General features: G+C 35.7%; 1 protein-coding gene across 5 annotated transcripts in view; it reads left to right on the top strand.

Moving 5' to 3' along the window:
* The window catches only part of LOC126825595 (sodium- and chloride-dependent GABA transporter ine), a 42619-nt gene that overhangs the window by 4806 nt on the left and 16967 nt on the right, over positions 1 to 20846 (top strand). The window contains exons 1-6 of one of the 5 annotated variants that reach the window (XM_050555267.2): positions 6069 to 6147; positions 9078 to 9166; positions 10999 to 11146; positions 13774 to 13908; positions 16617 to 16941; positions 19475 to 19607. In XM_050555267.2, the coding sequence (XP_050411224.1) occupies positions 11029 to 11146; positions 13774 to 13908; positions 16617 to 16941; positions 19475 to 19607 (711 nt within the window). In that variant the 5' untranslated portion in view covers positions 6069 to 6147; positions 9078 to 9166; positions 10999 to 11028. Of the gene's footprint in view, positions 1 to 6013; positions 6148 to 9077; positions 9167 to 10998; positions 11147 to 13773; positions 13909 to 16616; positions 16947 to 19474; positions 19608 to 20846 lie in introns of those variants that run through there. The other 4 variants (XM_050555265.2, XM_050555269.2, XM_050555268.2 and 1 more) reach the window with 4 other exon arrangements.

The following is a 20846-nucleotide window of genomic DNA, read 5'->3' as shown; positions in this document are numbered from 1 at the left end:
ACAAACATTGCAGTTTAAAGTTACAATTTCATATTTTTTAAGAAAGTCAAAACATAATTATTTCTATGTCTTTTGCTCAATAGGTTGTCAACTCACTATTATACGATCCTAGGTGTCATTCTCACACTTAAAACTCATTTTCACCGGAAATAATAACACAATTACCTCCCTGGTTTTCTATTCTCCACCATGGAGTAGCTATCTTCAAACTTTTGAATTTGAAGTTGAGAATGATATTTTTGCCAATTTCTCAACTGGCAATAGTGAATTGTATGGTTTAATAGGATTATTATTTAACAAGGTAGGACTGTTTATAGATACCATCTATTTTAGGGCTTTATTTTAATACATTTTAAAAATATAACTTAGTAAAACAAAATTAGGCGTGACCTTGAGGTCATTCCATCTTTCCGTGTCTTGAAAGAAGAAGCTTTCTATAATGTTTACATTCATGTACAATATGCACATCTCTTTTGTAACCATGGTAGTGATTTTCACCATGTGAATAATTTACAACTTCAATTCGATCTGGCTTGTACTGATCAACCTTTTGAAAGTCTATGAAAGTTATAGCTTCCACAATGCTTGAACACACAACACATAAGTTTCCATCATAAAGTATAATTTAAAACAACTCAAAAAGGAGGGTATGACCCTTTACATTTCATATATTAATTAAGTAATCTCTAATTTCCTATTTACCGGGGGGGGGGGGGGGGGAGGAGGGATCTGAATTCTGTATGGCATTTTATATCATAAGGTTTGTCATTGAGTCGTGTGGTGTTCAATCCAACATTTGTTGTTGACAGGAGTATAGCGATTATTTGAATTGTACCATAATTTTATGACATACATGTACATGTAGTTTGTGTTGAATAGACATTAATGTCTCTGTCTCTTTCCCTCTAACTTTACAGTGTATATTACATTTTCTCCAAGTTTATGATAACTGATTAGAAGTTCTATTCTGATTAAATGTCAACAATTAATAATAAATGATCTGTTCTGGGAATTAATGATGTTGATTATAGTTTGTAGATCAGAAAAGCCACCACACGACTGAATTAAATTAAGATTTATCCGAATATCGCACCAGTGAACATAGTAAAAAGAAAGCAAGCTTTTAAAATGAATGGTGTGTATTGAATTCTGGTGTTGTATTTAATTCATTCTGTATTACCAGTAAGTTAGGAATAAGTAATTATTAGTCTACATGTATAGGGCTAATATAAGGGATTATTTTGATTGAACCTGATGTGAATAAACATAACCCAGATGTTCATGTATATCATCACGACATCAGCTACTATATGCAAGGGCCTGGATTTGTCATAACTTTTTCGGGGGAAGGACGAACCCTGGAACCTTTCATTACCAAACCAAAATAATAATTACAAACAGTTTACCAGTGCTATTTCGATGAAAGCTGTAAGTAGGGGTAATATGATGATGATATAGTAAAATTGACTACCTACAATTAAGGAGGAAGATATCGTGAAGATGAATTACTGTGGCGAGACCCAAGGCAGTGGTTAGATAGCCTTCAGAATGGGACATTCATGTGGATATAAACCTGAAAATATGTCCTGGCGATCAAAATCATGGGGGGGGGGGGGCAGAGAAATATTCTTCCCCCCTTCCGATTCTAAGGGGGGGACCCGTCCCCCCCCCCCCCGCCCCCTCCCCCCTAAATCCACGCCCATGACTATATATAGTACACATGATGGCATGTGACGATCTCCTGATATTATTGTACTCAAAAAATTGAAAAAGTGTAATATTGAATAATTTCAATCAGATATTTGTTTGGAATTCGTAAAAATGTAAGTAGCGCATATATGCATTTATTTTAAGTGTCCTTTAAAGTAAAATTCGATTCCCCGCTTGTACGTGACAAGGAGTAAGGTTGCCTGTCAAAGCTTGTGTGTTTTCACCTAGGTCCTCCTGTTTCCTCCCACTGCTAAAGACCACTGCGCGCAAGCAAATTGTTATTGAAATAAAATTGAGCCATGTGTTAGTTCTGAAATGACCTAGTTTGTGTCCAGTAGGGAGCAGCCTGTATCGATGGAATTTCAGTTCATCATATCTTTGTAAGTACTGAACAGAATTTGACCATATTTGTAGTATGAAGGAGATTCCTTCAATGAAGTTCAAATGCATTGACACTCAGAGAATTTAAGATTTACAGCTAGTACAAGGTGTATGAATTTCATTATATAATGGTTTCCAAGAAGTTTGGGGGGTTGGATGGCCGAACGGTTAGCATGTGCGCACTATATCATAAGGCCTGTCATTGAGTCAACTGGCGTGGTTTCGATTCCCCGGTTGTACGTGACAAGGAGTAGGGTTGCCTGTCCAACCTCGTGGAATTCTCCGGGTCCTCCGGTTTCCTCCCACTGCTAAAGACCCCTACACGCAAGCAAATTATTGAAATGAAATTGAACCATGTGTTAGTTCCGAAATGACCTAGTTTGTGTCGAGTGGATGTTAAACCCCATCTCTCTCTCTCTCTCTCCAAGAAGTCTAAGAAATGAGGGATAAGAGAGAGATAATACACTGTTAGCATTTAAATCAGATTATACATATATATATACCTGTATTTCTTTCCCTTGTTATGAATCATGGAATTAAGTTGATGCTGAATTAAACTAGAGTGGAGGCTGTGCAATCATATTAATGTATAATGGAGTCCTAATATTATAAATACCCATTAATTACTGTGTTAGAATAATAACTCAAATAAAGGTGATGATATTAGCTAAACACTATATCTATTTATTTAGTGCAGTGAGTGAGTGTGATAAAACTTTAGTTACTTTATTCAGAGCTTTGTAGTCCTGTGATTTATTAAAATGTACTCAACTTTTGTACCTGAGGTAGCATCAATTAAATTATTATATTTACACAGTCCTGTATATTGACACCCTTGTCTATTATCCATATATTGGGTCAATTATATGTATCTAGCTAGTACATAATCTTCACTCCCATTGCCCTGTAGGCCGTATAAAAATCCAATATCCTGATTGTGGATTTGCATTAGAGTATAGTGTATTGTTCAGTTTCTTTAATGAATAATTAAAAGACCCCGCCAATCATTTTATAAGGAGATAAGGAAGTAATTAATAAATGTTTTCTGCAGTAATTAAATCATATTTATTTTATTGTAGGCATTCATTATTGATAAGTGTGTCATCTAATAAAGTATTAAAGTAGCAATACTGTTATTAATTTATAATAAAAAAAAACCCAAACAAGTCCAGCCGTTGCACGGAGTTAAAATGTATTATATTATGGTCATCTACAAACATATTGAATTAGCAGCACTGATACATCTTAAATTGATTGGCTACCAAAATAACTTTGTTTATCGCAGGAAGTGACGTTATCAAGAGATGAGAGAGAGAGAAATGGGGTTTAACAAACTAGGTCATTTTGGGACTAACATATGGTTCTATTTTATTTCAATAATTCCCTTGCACGTAAGGGTCTTTAGCAGTGGGAGAAAAATGGAGGACCCTGAGAAAACCCACAAGGTTGGACAGGCGATCCTACTCCTCACATACAACCGGGCAATCAAAAACCACGCCAGTTGACTCAATGACAGACTTTATGATACAACACGCACGCGCTAACCATTCGCCCATCGAACCCCGCTATCGAGAGACGAACAGTGGACATTATTCCTGAATAATGCAAGTACAAGAGCTTCAACTGTCAGAATTTTAGATTAATCAACAATTAATATGATTAAAGGTTTATTAATTACAACAGTTGTTTCTGGCTTTCATAGACTCCTATGCCTTTAAAGAGGCAGTTAGATCAGGCATGTTTCAAGGGGCTAAATCGTTAATATTTGGGACCGAGAAATTGACACAAATGGGTCGCAACGTATATAATAATGTAAAATGAAGTATATAAACTGATTTACATTCAATCGTTTCTGTTTCTACTGTAATTTGTAAGCAGTTATGTTCAACAAAATACGCCAGAAGTCTCGATCGAATGGCAATCTCTAGCGTCTGGTTATTCCAGTCTACACCAAGAGTATTTATATTACCCATGCTCTCCAGATAAGAATATGGCATCACCGTTTGACATGACTTGTGAAATTGCCTAGCCTCTTTTTTCGAGTCACTTATTACAAATGGCGCTGAAACGCATTATGGTACATGATTCGTGTACCAATGGTAAAATGTTTTTTTTTGTCTTAAATATTGGATATCAGAAGCCCATCTTTTACTGGTAAGATCACAACATCAATGTTGATTTAAATTGACAAATAATTTGTGTTTTCAATGTCTATTGAGTTAGAGACTTAGTTACTTTAAATAAGTTGAATGCAAAATCTAAAAAAATCCCACAATCGATCGCTGCAGTACAATCAATTCAAAATTCATTACAAGTTGTTTACGTTACACTTGAGTTACTCCGAACAACCAGTGCTTGTATTTTTCATTGTTTAGTGGGTCAAAGATATTCTCATTGTTGGGCTTTATGCCTGCCTGTTTGCTCGGAACACATTATTATTTTTTTTTTAGCATTTTCAAAGATGTTCTTGTTGATGGGCTTTACTTGTTTGCTCACAACATTATTTTTTTAGTGTTTCTGATTTTCACCTTTACTGTTGAAATTGTTTGACGTTTCAACTAGCAGACTATCGCCATTCAAGAGATGGCAACCATCAAGATCGGTTGCTTTATTCCTTTTTCTTATAAATCATTTTTTTTTTTAATTTTGAGTGAAGCCTGTATCAATTCACGCCAAGACTGTACAGTGCAGCGGATGCTTACGGCTGGCCCCTGGTTCCATTCACTTGAATTCATATTTTTTGTTGATTTGTTGCTGACAAGGGAGAAACTACACCGGGAAATCCTGATGAACTTTCTCGGCCAACACCGAGAGCAAACGCGCGACCACAAGGCTTGTGAGCCATCGTCATACTCACTTAACCACAGAGGCTCCCTTTTACACAAAAGAAAAAAATTTGACTGATTTATAAAAAAAAAACGCCTTTTTTCTCCTGTACATAAGCCATGAAATCACAGACTTAAACATGCATTATGCAAGAGCTAAATCTGCCTATTTCGGGTCTTTCTTTAGGCCTGAAATGTTATAAAAACTATTAATTAGACATTAATTACCTTATCCAGACCATAATCAGCTCTCGATGTCAAGGATTGCCTGCGATATTTGTTGGATTGCAGTCCAATTTGCTGCAAAACTTTCCTTCGTGATTAACATTTAAATGGATAATCAAGACTATTAGTTTTGTCTTATCGACTTCAGTAATGATGATCGAGGCTAAGCGGAACTTTCATCCGCTTGGTTCTCGGCTCATAGTGGATCAATTTGACTGAAATTTTCAGCAAGTTGCCTTTACATTATGTAGTTTTTAACTATTATAGTGAGAACTGCCAACTCGTTATCTCATCTCCCATAATGCATCTTTAATTAATTTATTCATCTTAAATCAATAGAAACTCTTGAAAAGCTTTTTTACACCAAAGAAACAGTTTTGACAGATTTATAAAACAATTAATGTACTATGTTATTTCTCCCCTATAAACCAAGTAACTAAATCCTACCTTAGAATTAATTTATTTGTCTTGAATCTGGAATCAATAAAAATTCTTGCTGAGTCATGGCGACAGGTCTAATTGTGTAAAGATGACAATTCATGAAGTCTGTCGATAAAGACATTATTGTTTGAGGCTTGCATGAAGGAGAACAGAGACTTATGAAGTATTATTCTAATCCGTAGATAGACATTTGAGAATATTATCTATAAAATTATTATTTACCTGTAGGATATATATATATATATTGTGGAATGTATTGATTCTAGGGTACTCCATGGCGGTTTAATAATGCGTTCGATAAATATGATTACCTTTAAAAGAGCTAAATGACACTAGATAAATATTCTTTATTATAAAATCTACAAGAATCACGTGCAGACTTCAAACCTTACACCTTGTCTAACATATATATATGTCAATGATTGTTATTTCTTGTTTCAATAGTAGATGTGTTTGTGTCGTACTGGGTAGTGAGGGGATTAACAACTAGATTTAAGAATCTTTCTTTCACTTGTATCGCTCATATTGCATGTGCACATGTGCAGTGAAAAGGACTGTTGTCCAGGTAAGCTCATAGTATTAGAAATAATTGGTATGGTAGATAGATTCTGAAATTTCTTTAAGAATGCCAACTGATTTTAAAATCTTAAAATAGTATACAAGCCAACATCCTATCAGTGTTATCTTTTGAAAAAATAGCTTAATCATAAATATAGCTTGGCACAGCACTAGTCGTAATAACAAATCAAGATTTTGTCCAGTCATTGTTTACAATATTTCACATGCACAGGAGAAAATTAGCCCACAAAGACGGGCAGGTGTATGATCCTTGTCAGGTATTATGGTTTGATATCTATTGATAAAACATCGAATATTTATGACAATTTGGGGCTACCGGTTACCTGTTGGAATACATTTGGCCGAATTGGGGGCTCTAAGTTAGCCCATCATGATTTTTGTGGAGGAAGTCAGGAAAGATTACAATTTAAACTTTGGTTGTCTGTCTACAGTTAGCTACACTTGAGTCAGAACAGACACTAAGCTAGTTGACCGACATTAATAATTAAATCTTTGATTTTCTTTTTAAATTAATATTAGGGACATTAGGTAAGATTAGATAAAGAGCTAACAGTTCTCTCCCTAGTTAAAAGATAGATTATGAAAAGAGAATATGCTGAAAATTTCAGTCAAATTTCTTTACTCTGAATCTAGATATTAGCAATTCAATTTTAGGTTAGCCTTGATCTTCATTACTACTGTTGTTACAGTAATTTTTATGGTTATTTCATCCACCACAAAACGTATTCAAATCCTCTAAATATCACAGAGTTGATTATGATATTGGTAAGTTAATTAATGTCTAAGGAATAATTTAGATAAAATTTCAGACCTAAAGAAAGACCTGAAATAGGCCGATTTAGCTTTTGCTTAATGCATGATTAATAATGAACAGTATTATTAGTTCTAGTTTATGTATATCTATAACCATTTCACTTACAATAATGTCAAGGCTAAAGGTGCGTTTTTGTAACTAAAACAAGATATTGAGTCAAAGTCATTGACCGTGTCAAAATATGACAGTGGTTGGTGCTAAAATTGTCAAGCTGAACAATGAACTTGTCAAGTATTATGATTCAGTATTATATTTTCTTTAGTATTGAAATAATGTAAGCAATGAAACTTCCCCAAAAGCTATTTCCCCAGTAATATATATATATATATTTGAGATAAGGTTTAAAGATTCTTTCCTGCATAATATGAAATGTGTGACCCTATAGAGGTCACAATTTTTATCTGATTTTGTTGAAACTTGAAATGGAAGTTAATAACCCAAAGATCTCAGTTCCTTTCGATATTTGCGCATATCGGATTATAACTTCCTGAATTATGTCCCCTGATTGTACGAAAAATTGTGTTTTTAGCTTTTGGACCCTATAGAGGTCATAATTCTTATCCGATTTAAAAAAATGTTTTAGTATATTACCGTTACACCCAAAGGATGGTTGAGTTCGAATTTCGTAAAAATCAGCCCAAAACTGACAGACAAAATAGCGTAAAAATATGGTATATTAATGTTGTGGACACTCTAGAGGTCATAACATTTAAGACCTAAAGAAAGACCTGCAAATAGGCAGATTTAGCTCTTGCATAATGCCTCTTTATTTACTGTATACTGTTCTGGTGACTTAGTAGACCTAGGGAGCAGTGTAGTTTCGGGTGGTATTAAAAATGAACTATAAAACTCGATACAAAAAAAGGCCACTTTCTCTCATAGAACTGGGATAGTCAGTATTTACCAAGTGCTAAAGGGTCAAGCTGAATTGTAACAAGTTGTTACATGTATGTATATTCAGGGAAGGACTGGGTAACTTTTGACCCTCTAACTGGTTTCCTTGGTCCCCCATTGTAATACAATATCATTTGGGATCTAAATTTCAATATTGTATTCTTAATTCATATTTTATTTGTAACTCAATTTTAGACATATATTAAGTGACAGATTAATTGTAAGATTTAATCTATATCAGGTGTAGGTTGTTGAAATAATATTATGTAAGATTTAATGGATTGTACAAACATGTATACTTGGAGTGTCTATATGATATAAGATTCAGGCTTAACACGTATTGACACCTTTTGTCTTGAGCTAAGATGTGTGAATCTTAATAATTACTTTTCATTGTTCTGATTACGAATGGTATTAACTATGGCGTGCCTTAACCGATATAAAAAGCCTAGTTTACAAGCAGGCAAAAAAAAGCACAAAGGAGGGACAAGAGAGACCAGTAGAGGCTGAGAGGTCTCCCGGACCTCGGGAGAGGGTCTGCCCTCGACACCGGGCAGAGGGGTCCTGTGAGGGAAGCAGCTATAGCTAGACGTAACTTCACCCAACCATGTACCTGTAAATATGTTGTCCAGTATTAAAATATCTTTTTAATAAATAAGAGTTATGTATTCTATCAGACCATTCATTGTGAAGAATATGAGACATGACTAGAAAACGAAACTAGCTTGTTTCACCTTTCCATGCACCTCACTTATTATTTTCTCGTCAGATTTAGGACATTATATTTTTCAGCAGATTCCTAATCAGCTCCTGTGTGTTTTGCTATTGTAGTCTAATGTATTTGAATTGTATACGAACATATTAGGCTGAACAATGTGTGAAAAGACTTCATGTATATACACAGGTTTTCTTTCCAGAACGGGGGGGGTGGATGGCCGAATGGTTAGCACTGCGCACTGTATCATAAGGCCTGTCATTGAGTCAACTGGCGTGGTTTCGAATCCCCGGTTGTACGTGACAAGGAGTAGGGTCGCCTGTCCAACCTCGTGGGTTTTCTCCAGGTCCTCCGGTTTCCTCCCACTGCTAAAGACCCCTATGCGCAAGTGAATTATTGAAATAAAATTAAACCATATGTTAGTCCCGAAATTACCTAGTTTCTGTCGAGTGGACGTTAAACCCCATTTCTCTCTCTCTCTCTCTCTTTCCAGAACTGTGTCATTTTTATGCACCCACATTGAAAGCTAATTGTATATTGCCAGTGACCCGTCGTCTGCTGTCCACACTCTAGAGGCCAAAGGTAATATCCGATTAACTTTGAATTTATCCACAGTGTTGACGGTCATGAGATGAAGATACCTCTTTTGTTTTCAACAATTTCCAATAGTTATACTGTCAAGAGTTATGGCCCGAGATTACTTTGAAAAATCTTGTGGACGCTCTAGAGGCTAAAAGTTAATATCTGATTGACTTTTGCATTGATACACAGTGTTAACGTTCATGAGACAAATAAGTCTATTGTTTTTCAACAGTTTCCGATAATTACAGTCAGAGTTGTGGCCCTTGATCACTTTGAAAAATATTGTAGATGCTCTATAGACTAAAGTTAATATCTGATTGACTTTAAATGTACACACAGTGGTTGTGGTCATGCAACGAAGAAGCCTTTTGATTTTCAACAATTTCTAATAAGGTTGGACAGGCGACCCTACTCCTTGTTACGTACAAGCAGAGAATAGAAACCATGAGACCTTGTGATCCAACGCACATGCTTTTACTATTCGGCCACCCAATCCCCCCTTTTCGTATACAGACTCATTATTGAAGTAATGGGATTCAATAGAGCAATACAGGTTGTTTATTAAGGCTTTATCAAGCTTTTTATTTTGTTAGTGGCAACTTTTAATCATGGTTATTCAGCGAGTAAGACATTGGCTCGGTAACCAGGAGTTCTTGCTACAAATGAAAACAGGGGCCTGTTTCACGAAATTTTAACATAGATAAAATCCAAATTTGAGTAATTTGATTGGATAATATTAGATTGATTTTAGTGCTTAGCCAATCAAAATTGAAGTATCTACTAAAATGTAGATTTTATCTTAGTTAAAATTTTGTGAAACAGCCCCCAGGACTTTAAAACTCTTGGCATTCTAGTCGAGAGTACCCTTAATGTTTGATTACTGAAGTCCATATAGAATTGTTTTAAAATCTGATTATCTAAACACACATTTTTTGTCTTACATATGTTTTGGTTAACAGTAATTTTGGTTTTTTATCTACTTACATAAACATTAGTGCTGTGTATTGCCATTGCAGTCACAATTCAATAATATTGCAATTCAGGTGCTACAATATAATTTGTATCATGATTCAAAACCAGGTCAATATTTACCAAAAAAACCCAACAGGATAAATTAATAACTGATATTTTTAGTCCTGCCGATGTCAAAGAATAAAACTGTTTTATATCATGGTATTGATGTGGATCAAAATAAGAACTGAAACAATTTAAGAGTGTTTGTGTATCTATGGATAATGTGTGAGGTGGATAATTAAAAGTGACAGGTTACTTACTGAAGCAAGAAAAAAAAAACCATAAAAAAAAATTGTGTGATACAGATTCAGCGTTTCGCAATTCAATATGCGTGGCAGCACTAATGCACATCAGCAGATTGTCTAAACATGGGTTCAATGCGAGGGCTTTGGAAAATGACCGAAACTGGATCAGACCCGTAGGTCATTTTGCAAGCCGGAAAAATAGCATAATTTATGCTAAATCATAAAATCCCCGGATACAACGAAACTTTGTGCATGTCTTGATGTAAACTGTCGGGTATAATAAAATTAACAGTGTTCGGTATTTCATGTATGGAAACCTCTGCCAGTTAATTATCCTTGTATATATTGCTCTAATCACAATCAACGGAGGATGCACAACAATTTTTGTCTTACATGATTTTGGTTAGCAGCAGTTTTGGTTTTCTGTAGAATTACTTGACATCAAGAGATTATCTAAACACACAGTTTTTGTGTTACATATTTTGGTTAACAGTCTTCTCTCTGCTTACGTCAATATCAACAGATTGTCTTAATACACATTTTTTGTTTCTAATAGAAACTTTTTCCTTTCAGTTTCAGGTTATTTTTTAGAATTTAGACAAAATGGAACTAAGAGCTAATTGGAGTAAAAAAGTAGAATATATTTTAGCTGTTATTGGATATGCTGTAGGACTTGGAAATGTCTGGCGATTTCCTTATTTATGCTACAGGAGTGGTGGAGGTAAGTCAAATTTATTGAATATTTTTACTGAACATTTTTTGCCAACTATGTTAAGGAAATTGTGCTGATTTTGGAAATGAAATGAATGAAGTGAGGTTAATGTCATACTTTTCAATACCAACCAGGTTTATGAAGATAGGGCATACACCATGCAGTGTGCTATGGAGGAAATTTTGCTCATACAGCAGCATTTCGAGCTATTATTCATTGAATTTCTACTGCCAAAGTTTCTTCTATGTGCATGCCAAGTCGTCAATGAGTACATGGGACCTTAGTTTAACACCCCATCCGAATAATAGATGCTTTTCCTTGCCAGGTCCTCCATCTTACACCACTGTGTAGGAGAAATTATGCTGGACAATCCTGAGGAACATTCTCGGCCAATACTGGGTTCGAACCATCGAACCTCCTGGTAAGTGAGCCCGTGGCTTACTTATTGAGCAACTAGAGCTGCCTGCTGATTTAGGAAAAAATTAATATAGTTACAAGCAGCTCACTGAAACATTTAAAAAGGACATTTCTATACATGTTGATACCAGGTCATAGTCTCATAATGTTTTATTGTCATAATCGGGGCACAAAAATTGTACCCAATGACAAAGACATGTGTATGCGAAATAATATAATTCTAAAAAAATCTAACATTTTGACAAGAAATTTCAATTTACTTTTATGCATATCAAAGCAACTCATTCTTACATTTCTGACCCATAGTGATAGTATAAAGTACGTAATTAGAATAAATAATGTCTTGTTGGCCATGCTGAAATATTTTAACATGAAGCCACAGTAAACAAAATTCAACTGTCAAAACATCTTATTCGCTTTGGAAAATAGTTTCAGTCAGAGTTATGACCCTTTATCAGTTTAAAAATCTTGTGGACAATCTAGAGGCAAAGTGTTATGGTTATGAGACAAGAAAGCCTATTCTCAACTAGTTACGATAATTACTGCCACGGCTATGGCCATTGATCGCTTTGAAAAATCTTGTGTACAGACTAGAGACAAAAGTTATCCTGTCTTCATTAGTCTAGTTGATGCAGTAAAGTAGTATGTTTAAGGTTATGAGAGGAAGACCCCTATTGATTTCTGATAACTTGAATACCGGTAGCTAAATTCGTGATATTAGATGTTCTGTATACTAAACATTAACATGGGCCGAACAAATTCTAATAATTACTTGATAAGTTTTTAGTGTCTTGTAAATGGTTTCATTACCAACAAAAGAAAAATATGTGACAACTTTTAGGATAGCTTGGACAACTTAGCAGCTGTGGGAGTATGTTTCTTTGTTTAGAAATATATCTTTATTTCATTAATTTGTCAGCGTGTTTGTGTCTTTTTCTGCGACAAGGAAAATGGAAGACACAGAAAACTCACACGGTTAGGCAGTTGATCTATTTCCATGTCACATTCAAACATGTGATTGGAACCCTAAAACTTGGCTCATCAACAGATCTTATGATCTAAAGTTGTGCACATGTTAGACCCCTCATCCGCGAAACACCCTGTCAATCTAAGCAACAAATATCCTTCATAATCCTCAATTAACCCTGTGAACCAATGAAGTTTCAGGGTTCGAGCCATTGTTATTAGGTTTGATTTTAGCTGCTTTCAGGACAGTCAAACAATACTCTCTGATGATCATGGATTCAAAATGACATTTAAATGTCAAAGCAAACTGTTTATATTTAAAAGCCACAAAACCTGTATTTAATAAAAACATTATGTTGAAAGGTGTAAAATGTCATTGGCTGTAATGAATGTAATACACACTCTAAAATAAATATACTTAAATGACATCTGTTTCCAAACTTTTGAAGTAAAATTTAAAAGCCTATAGGCTAAAGCAAATTGATTTTTAGTTCTTCAAGGTGTTGATAAATAAATAGTAAAATTTCAAAACTCCAAAATGTGGAACTACATGTACATGTAAAATCATTTGAGAACAGTAAACAAGCACTTTTTGTTTTTATATTATAACCCCCTCCCCACCACCACCCACCAAAGAAATAAGAAGCAAAATTTTAATAGGTTTTCCTGAAAAACAAAAGTTCAAATGAAATTCCAGAAGACGAACCGATGGATGGGACTAACAACACAAGACATTGCTAGAAGGAACAATAGAAGAACCATTAAATCAGGAGAGCGGGGTGGCATCATCTTAAGCTAAGCATCGACTGCACTGTCGAGTCCTGAGTCTGTAGTGATACAAGCTTCGCTATAAATGAAAAAAAATAGACAAGGGAGGCAATCCGTGAATCAGAAATCAAACATCACTATCGTAGTCCACTGATTCTGTATTTGGGTCTGGATTTAAACACTCAGTCTGTGAGTTAATTTGGGTATTGACATGTGCAGATGATCTGTTTGTAAACCACAATTCCTTTTGGGTCACGCTAGAGGTACGTTAGATGAAGATGATATCAATGTCTTTTGGGACATGCTAGAGGTACGTTAGATGAAGATGATATCGATGTCTTTTAAATGCGCCAATTACTTACAAAAGAATCAATATGTGGCAACCCTTGTCGACTTCTCGACGAAAAGCTTTGAGACGATGCAGGGATAGCGAACTTTAAAAGATGGGCACTTTAAAAGATCTCTTAATATGTTTATTTTTGCAGGAGCATTTCTGATTCCGTTTTTCATCATGTTATTTCTATGTGGTGTACCGCTATCATATATGGAGATGGCAGTTGGCCAGTATACAAGACAGGGTCCAGTTGGTGCATTGGCTAAACTATGTCCTTTCTTTAAAGGTAAGTGTACAAACTTCGTCTGCATGCTTTGAAGATCCTAGCTGTCCAAAAATCACATAAAACATTTTATAGGGTTTACTTTACTCATTTGGGGCACTTGCCTCCAATTTTTCATTGTGTGACGTGAAAAACACCACCATTCAATACTGTTTGGAAACATTTACAGAGATAATAAAAGCTCAACAGCAACCTGCAAATTTCTTTTACACATTGGAACACAACAAAAAGAACAAGTATGTAGGAAGTTGCCACTATGTATGGTTGACTCGGCAAATGGATGTCAGTATTTCTTTGAAAAAATATCATTTAGATAGTTGCGTTGGGAACTAGAATAAATGGTTTCTAAAAGCCTACCACACAGCGGGGTCTGTCATTGAATCAGGTGGCGTGGTTTCGATTCCCCGATTGTATGTGTCAAGAAGTAGGGTCGCCTGTCCAACGTTATGGGTTTGTTCGAGTTTCCCCCCACTGCTAAAAAATCAGACCTAAGTGCAAGCAGATTATTGAAATAAGATTGAATCATGTTAGTCCCAAAATGGCATAGTTTGTGTCAAGTGAACATTAAACCCCTGGGAGCCGCGGTGGCTAAGTGGGTAAGACGAGGGCTCGCTAGACTGGAGGTCGTGTGTTCAATCCCTGCATCGGCCGAGAAAGTTCATCGGGATTTTCCGGCGTGGTTTCCCCTTGTCAGTGGTGCAGGATGAAAAACCAAGGACCTGTGTATACATTGGTGTGCACGTTAAAGATCCCCTGGCAGTTGCAATTTAATATAAGAGTAGGCCATAGTGCTGCTGCCCAGGCAAAATTCCCCTCATAGAACACTGTACGGCGTATGCCCGTCTTCATTAGCCCAGTCGGCGCAGAACAGTTTAACCCCCACTTCATTTCATTGAAGCCCATTTTTCTCTTCCACAGAGAATTGAACAGTTTTATTCAGTGAAAAAAATCTAGGGATCTGTACTTCAGTTCAGTGTCAAGTTGACCCCTAATCTTATCATACATGTACACTAGTCATCTGCTCTTTCTGTTAAACTGTGAACTTAAAAGATTTAAACCTCTTTGATCTATCTTATCAGATCTTCCGATTTTTTTTCTGATTTAATCTACTTTCCATGTTTGACCCATTTCTTAACCCACATTTGTAAAATTGATAAACTAAATGCTGTTACCAATGTACCTCTTTGATAAAAAAATACAGTACATAATCATAAAATTATTTTGAGGTAAAACCTATCTATGCCCAAAACTCCTAATACAGTAAATACAGAAACGGTTGAATATTAATCAGTTTATACTATATACATAGCTTCTTTAAAACAGTGGGGGTTGGATGGCTGAATGGTTAGCGTGCGCGCGCTGTATCATAAAGTCTGTCATTTAGTCGACTGGCGTGGTTTCGAATCCCTGGTTGTACGTGACAAGGAGTACAAGGAAAACCTTGTGGGTTTTCTCCGGGTCCTCCGGTTTCCTCCCAATGCTAAAGACCCCTACGCGCAAGCAAGGTGTTAAAATAAAATTAAACCATATGTTAGTCCCGAAATGACCTAGTTTGTGTCGAGTGGACGTTAAACCCCATTTCTCTCTCTCTCTCTGCAACCCATTTGTGTCAAAGAAGAGAGAATTAGCGCCTTTAAAACAGAAATTCTAAATAAATGTTATCCATCAATTAATGGATTTATTACAATAAAACATATTCTCTTGTTAGTTTAGATATATTATTCAACATTTAGTAAAGTAATTACCTTCCCAATTACCAAGGGAATTTTTTCTCACATTATTAATATTTTTAGATCCCATTTGTATAGCTGAAGAGTTACCAACAATCAGCATATTAACAGTTAGAAATTCAATACAAATACCACACTTACTAGATCTCGATTAAGATGATCAATGATAGCATAGCAATAACTCGTAGTTAGTGGAATCAACAATGACAAAGGGTTTCTCCGATAGAAATCTGCTGATTCACTGTTTTGACTTTTATAACAGTTGATTTTAAAAAATTTAGATTTTTAATTTTTGCCAAATAATCAGGAGAAATTGACTGACCTATTTTATTTTATTATTAATGTGTTAACTAAAATATTTTTAGTTCTTCAGGGTGTTCATAGATACATGTAGTCATTTGAGTCCTGTGAAACTCTGTAACTAACAGCCTTAGAGAAGAGCAAACAAATACTATTTGATTTTGAATTGTTGTTTCTTTTTCCATGAAATAAAAGCAACATTTTTATAGCATTTCCTGAAGAACAACAGTTCAAATTTGTGTGGTTTAGCCCACTTCCGTTAATCTGTTTAAAAACACAGATCCTATTTCGTTTCGTTGTTTATAGTTCAAGATTTTGTTTAATTTGTCTTTACTAAGCTAGGATCTGGAAGAGTTGTTATATAACCCGCATTCTGGTTGATGTGGGGGATTAGCCAATGAAACGGTATGTTCCAGTGAGTTCTTGCCGTGTGATGCACGGAACTGTGGGTATTCTACTAGAAACATCAACACTGATTGCTTGATCAAATGTCTGATGTCATAGGGTCAAAAGCCGCTCGTTTGACCCCTGACGTGACCGCCCACTACAACTGGCCAGATCTTCATTTAGTAGAGGCCATCGAAAGTATAAAAATACAAAACGAAATATAGATTTGTATTATAATCAGATTACCACTTGCCTGCAAGATGATAATGTCTATCTTTTACTTTTATTTTAAAGGTGCAGGGTTGGCAACTGTCGTCATTTCATTTCTGTTTACAACGTACTACATCGTTATCATCACTTGGGCCTTTTATTACATGTTTAATACCTTCCAATCAAAATTACCCTGGCAGTCATGTGATCATACCTGGAATTCAGAAGTTTGCTGGGATGGCAGTAACAGAAACAGTTCTATCTTCAGTACGGCCATTAACACAAGTATGAATCTGATGAATGGCAATGGAACAAGTCCCGTCGATAACAATACCTCATACAACCTCACCAGAAGTCTTGGATATCTTCGACCAAATAACACCCACTCACCTACGGAAGATTTTTACATGTAAGGTTTGTTGAGAGTTTGTGAGTATTTATGAGAAAAAAAGAACTGGTAAAAAAACCTAAAACTTGATTGATATAATGGTCATGCAAAAATATTATTAAAATTAGATTTTTATTTCGTTAAGGTTTTAATTTTTGGATGGATTGTTGGCTCTACATGTAGTTCTAACTACTTCAAATTCTTTATCAGTCATTTAGTCCAGCAAGTGCAGAAATGTAGGACTAAGCCACTGTGATTAGTTAACATTATTCCCACCAAAACAGCTTGATGATAACCCAAAAATTCTTAAAGATGCCGCTAGGGTTTACTGTACTGTGAAAGTTAAAAGATAAGAATGGAAAAAACAAACATAAAGTCTAATATCGGCCAGAGTGATGCACGTAACTGATAGTTTTATATCCCCCTGTCCGTCTATCTGTCCACAATTTACTATTAACAATTTAAAGATGAAAATTGACGTTCGATCTTTTTGAATTTTTGAGATATGGTTCAGTTTATAAAACTGTTGGGTTTTTTAGGGGTTTTGTCGTAATTCTGACAATATCTCCAATTGTTATACCTTTTGAATACAAAAATTATTTGAACTTTGGATTGGATTTTTATAAAATTATTGCGGACTAGGCAACAAAACTGCTGGTTGAAATATGTTTTGGTACCTGGCCATCTACAATCTGATTAAAACACAGATCCTATTTCGTTTTGTTTTTTATAGTTCAAAATTTTGTTTTACTTGTCTTTACTACACTATGATCTGGAAGAGATGTTATATTACATGTATTTTGGTTGAAGTTGGGGATGAGCCAACGAAACAGTCTGTTACGGCGACTTCTTGGCAAGTCATGCGCGGATTGATTAATCAATGTCTGACGTCATGGGGTCAAAAGCCACTTGTACGACCCCTGACACGACCTTCGGGTACAACTTGTCAGATCTTCATGTAGTGTAGGCCATAAAAAGTATAAAGAAACAAAACGAAATATAGATCTGTATGTTAATCAGATTGGGCCATCTATATTTTGGTATTGGGTAATACATAATATTAATATTGCACATAAACCCATATTGAACAAATGATCAAAAGATAGAATTAGCCTTCTTTCTTGTCGTTCTGTGTTAGATACAAAAAGTCTTGGCCAGAACATAGATGCCTAGGTAAAGTATGTTGGAAAACATTTACATGTCTTAAATCATGTTTGATATATATACCATAAATTAAGTTTTTAACTTGAAGGCACACTATTGCAGACTGAATAGCAAATAAAATTTTAGTTCATACAAATGACGTTATGGTCATCTAAAGTACCATATTATTTTATTAAATACTAGCAGGATACCCGGCTTCGCTCGGGGGTCATAACTCCGAAACCGGAGGTGTTAGACTAACGCCACCTTGCCTATGTTACTCCCCGGTCCGAGCTACCCCTATACCCCAAATTTCAGACTCAGGGCAGACCTAGTGTAGCCGCCAACCCCGAACAGACAGACAGATACCTGGCTTCGCTCGGGGGGTCATAACTCCGAAACCGGAAGTGGTAGAATAACGCCACCTGGCCTATGTTACTCCCCGGTCCGGGCTACACCTATACCCCAAATTTCAGACTCGGGGGCAGACCTAGTGTATCTGCCAACCCCGAACAGACCGGCTTCGCTCGGGGGTCATAACTCCGAAACCGGAAGTGGTAGACTAACGCCACATGCCCTATGTTACTCCCCAGTCCGAGCGACCCCTATACCCCAAATTTCAGACTCGGGGCAGACCTAGTGTACCCGCCAACCCCGAACAGACAGACAGACAGACAAACGACAGTCACAAATATATATATAGATATATGATGATAGGATTCATACTTCCATAAGTTTAGCAAGAAAACCCAAATTATTTTTTGTATTTGAATGTAAATGGACCTACTCTCAATAATCTTAATACCAGAACAAGTATAGCATTTGATCCTATCCTACTGTGTATGGTTTCAATACCCAGCATAAGCATATAACTTATGATCATATCCTATTATCAATGGTTCAATACCCATTACTGGCATATTATAGCATTTGATCCTATCCTACTCTGAATGATGTCAATACCCATCACTGGCATTATATAGCATTTGATCCTATCATACTCTGAATGGTTTCAATACACAGCACTGACATATTATATTATTTGATCCTATCCTATTCCTCAATGGCAACACCCAGCTATAGCATTTGACCATATCCTCCTCTCAATGGTTTCAAAACACAACACTGGCATATCATAGCATCTGAATCTATTCTCATAGGTTTCAACTCTCAGAATAAGCATATAACATTGGACCAATCCTGCTCTCAAGGGTTTCAATACTGAACTTCAGCATATAACATCTTATCCCACTCTCAACAGTTTCAATACCCATCATAAGCATCTGATCCTTCTCTCAATAGTTTCATTAACCAGCCAGTATAATAAGCATATTTAATCATACTGCCCCTCCCCCCACCGTAATTTTGTTATGTACTGTAACTACAGTATGTATATTTTATAATGATACAGTGAGAATGTATTGGAGAGATCTAGTGGTATAGATGAACAAGGTTATATGAGATGGCAGCTGGTATTGATATTATTATTAGGATGGATCATTGTATACTTTTGTATATGGAAGGGGCCAAAATCTACAGGAAAGGTAAGAAAGGAAAATTTGAAAATATTAAATATTTCAAAGTAATATGACACATAAATGAAAAAAAAGGAGAATCCCCTTTAAATGAATATAATAGAGTGGTAGAATGAGGGGGGGGGGGGGCGTTATCTCTTTTGGCATTGACCCGAACAACAATAGAAAAACTACACCAAGGTACCAAAATTTTCTCCCAATCTCAAGATGAATACACATTAGTTAACCGGTAATCTATTAACTACATGTACGTACATCCATATGACACAGGTCATTCTTCTTGAATTACAGAAAGTCATTGATACATTTTCATAGTTATAGAGATCTTATTTTGGAGCCACAGTGGCTCAGTGAATAAGGCATGACTCGCAAACCAGGTGATCCTGGATTTAATCCTGGTTTTGGCCTGGAATATTCCCCAAGGTTTTCTAGCCATGTGTCCCTTGCTAGAGGTGCAGGATGAAATGTAACAGTTTAATGCTAGTCACAGTGTGTAAATACTAACTTTATTTACATCAGTAACAAGTACCGGTACACATATAACTTAAACATAATCATACATGTGCAGGAAATAGCATCTAGTTTTACAGACTTGAGACTTGAAATACTTGAGACTCTGTGTACTCATTGGCACACACGTAAAAGAACCCTTGACAGCTCGAGTGCCATTGCTGTGGGTATAAAATGTACCTATTAGTAGGTGGGCCAAGTTAATCTCAAAAATGGAGTAACTCCAAATAAATTGCAAAAGAAACAAATCGGTTAAGTTCAATCATTCATACATGTATTTCAGACAATATATACCAAAATTCGTCCAGGCCAAAATTACATAATTAGCATAGTTCTATATGGAGCTCTCGAGGAAGTTTCTGAGAGCAGTATCTTGTGACCAGTGCAATTCAGTTGTGGTACAATAAATAGATTTTTTTCAATTCTTACTATACAAAGTGGATATAGAGGTGACATGTACCGAAAAAAACAAGTTTGACGAAAACAATTTTGATAATATGTTTTTAATATGGTACCAGCCATTATTCAAAATATGTGCCAAATTTGGTAATAAAATGGCATTGTCCCCGTATATAACTAGTTACTATCTCGTAACATATGACTTTTACGATGAGGTTACTGATTTGAATTTCGACCCCAAACTCTAACTTTGAATAGCCTAGATGGCGTAAATTGAAGATGGCAATTAAAATAGAATCCATGGCATTGCTTTTAAAACTAATCTAGATAGGCTTAATA

The sequence above is a fragment of the Patella vulgata genome, chromosome 6 (genome assembly GCF_932274485.2).
Source record: "Patella vulgata chromosome 6, xgPatVulg1.2, whole genome shotgun sequence".
Classification (NCBI taxonomy): domain Eukaryota; kingdom Metazoa; phylum Mollusca; class Gastropoda; family Patellidae; genus Patella; species Patella vulgata.
Note: the sequence above shows the minus strand (reverse complement) of the source record. Positions and strands in the feature narration are given on the sequence as shown.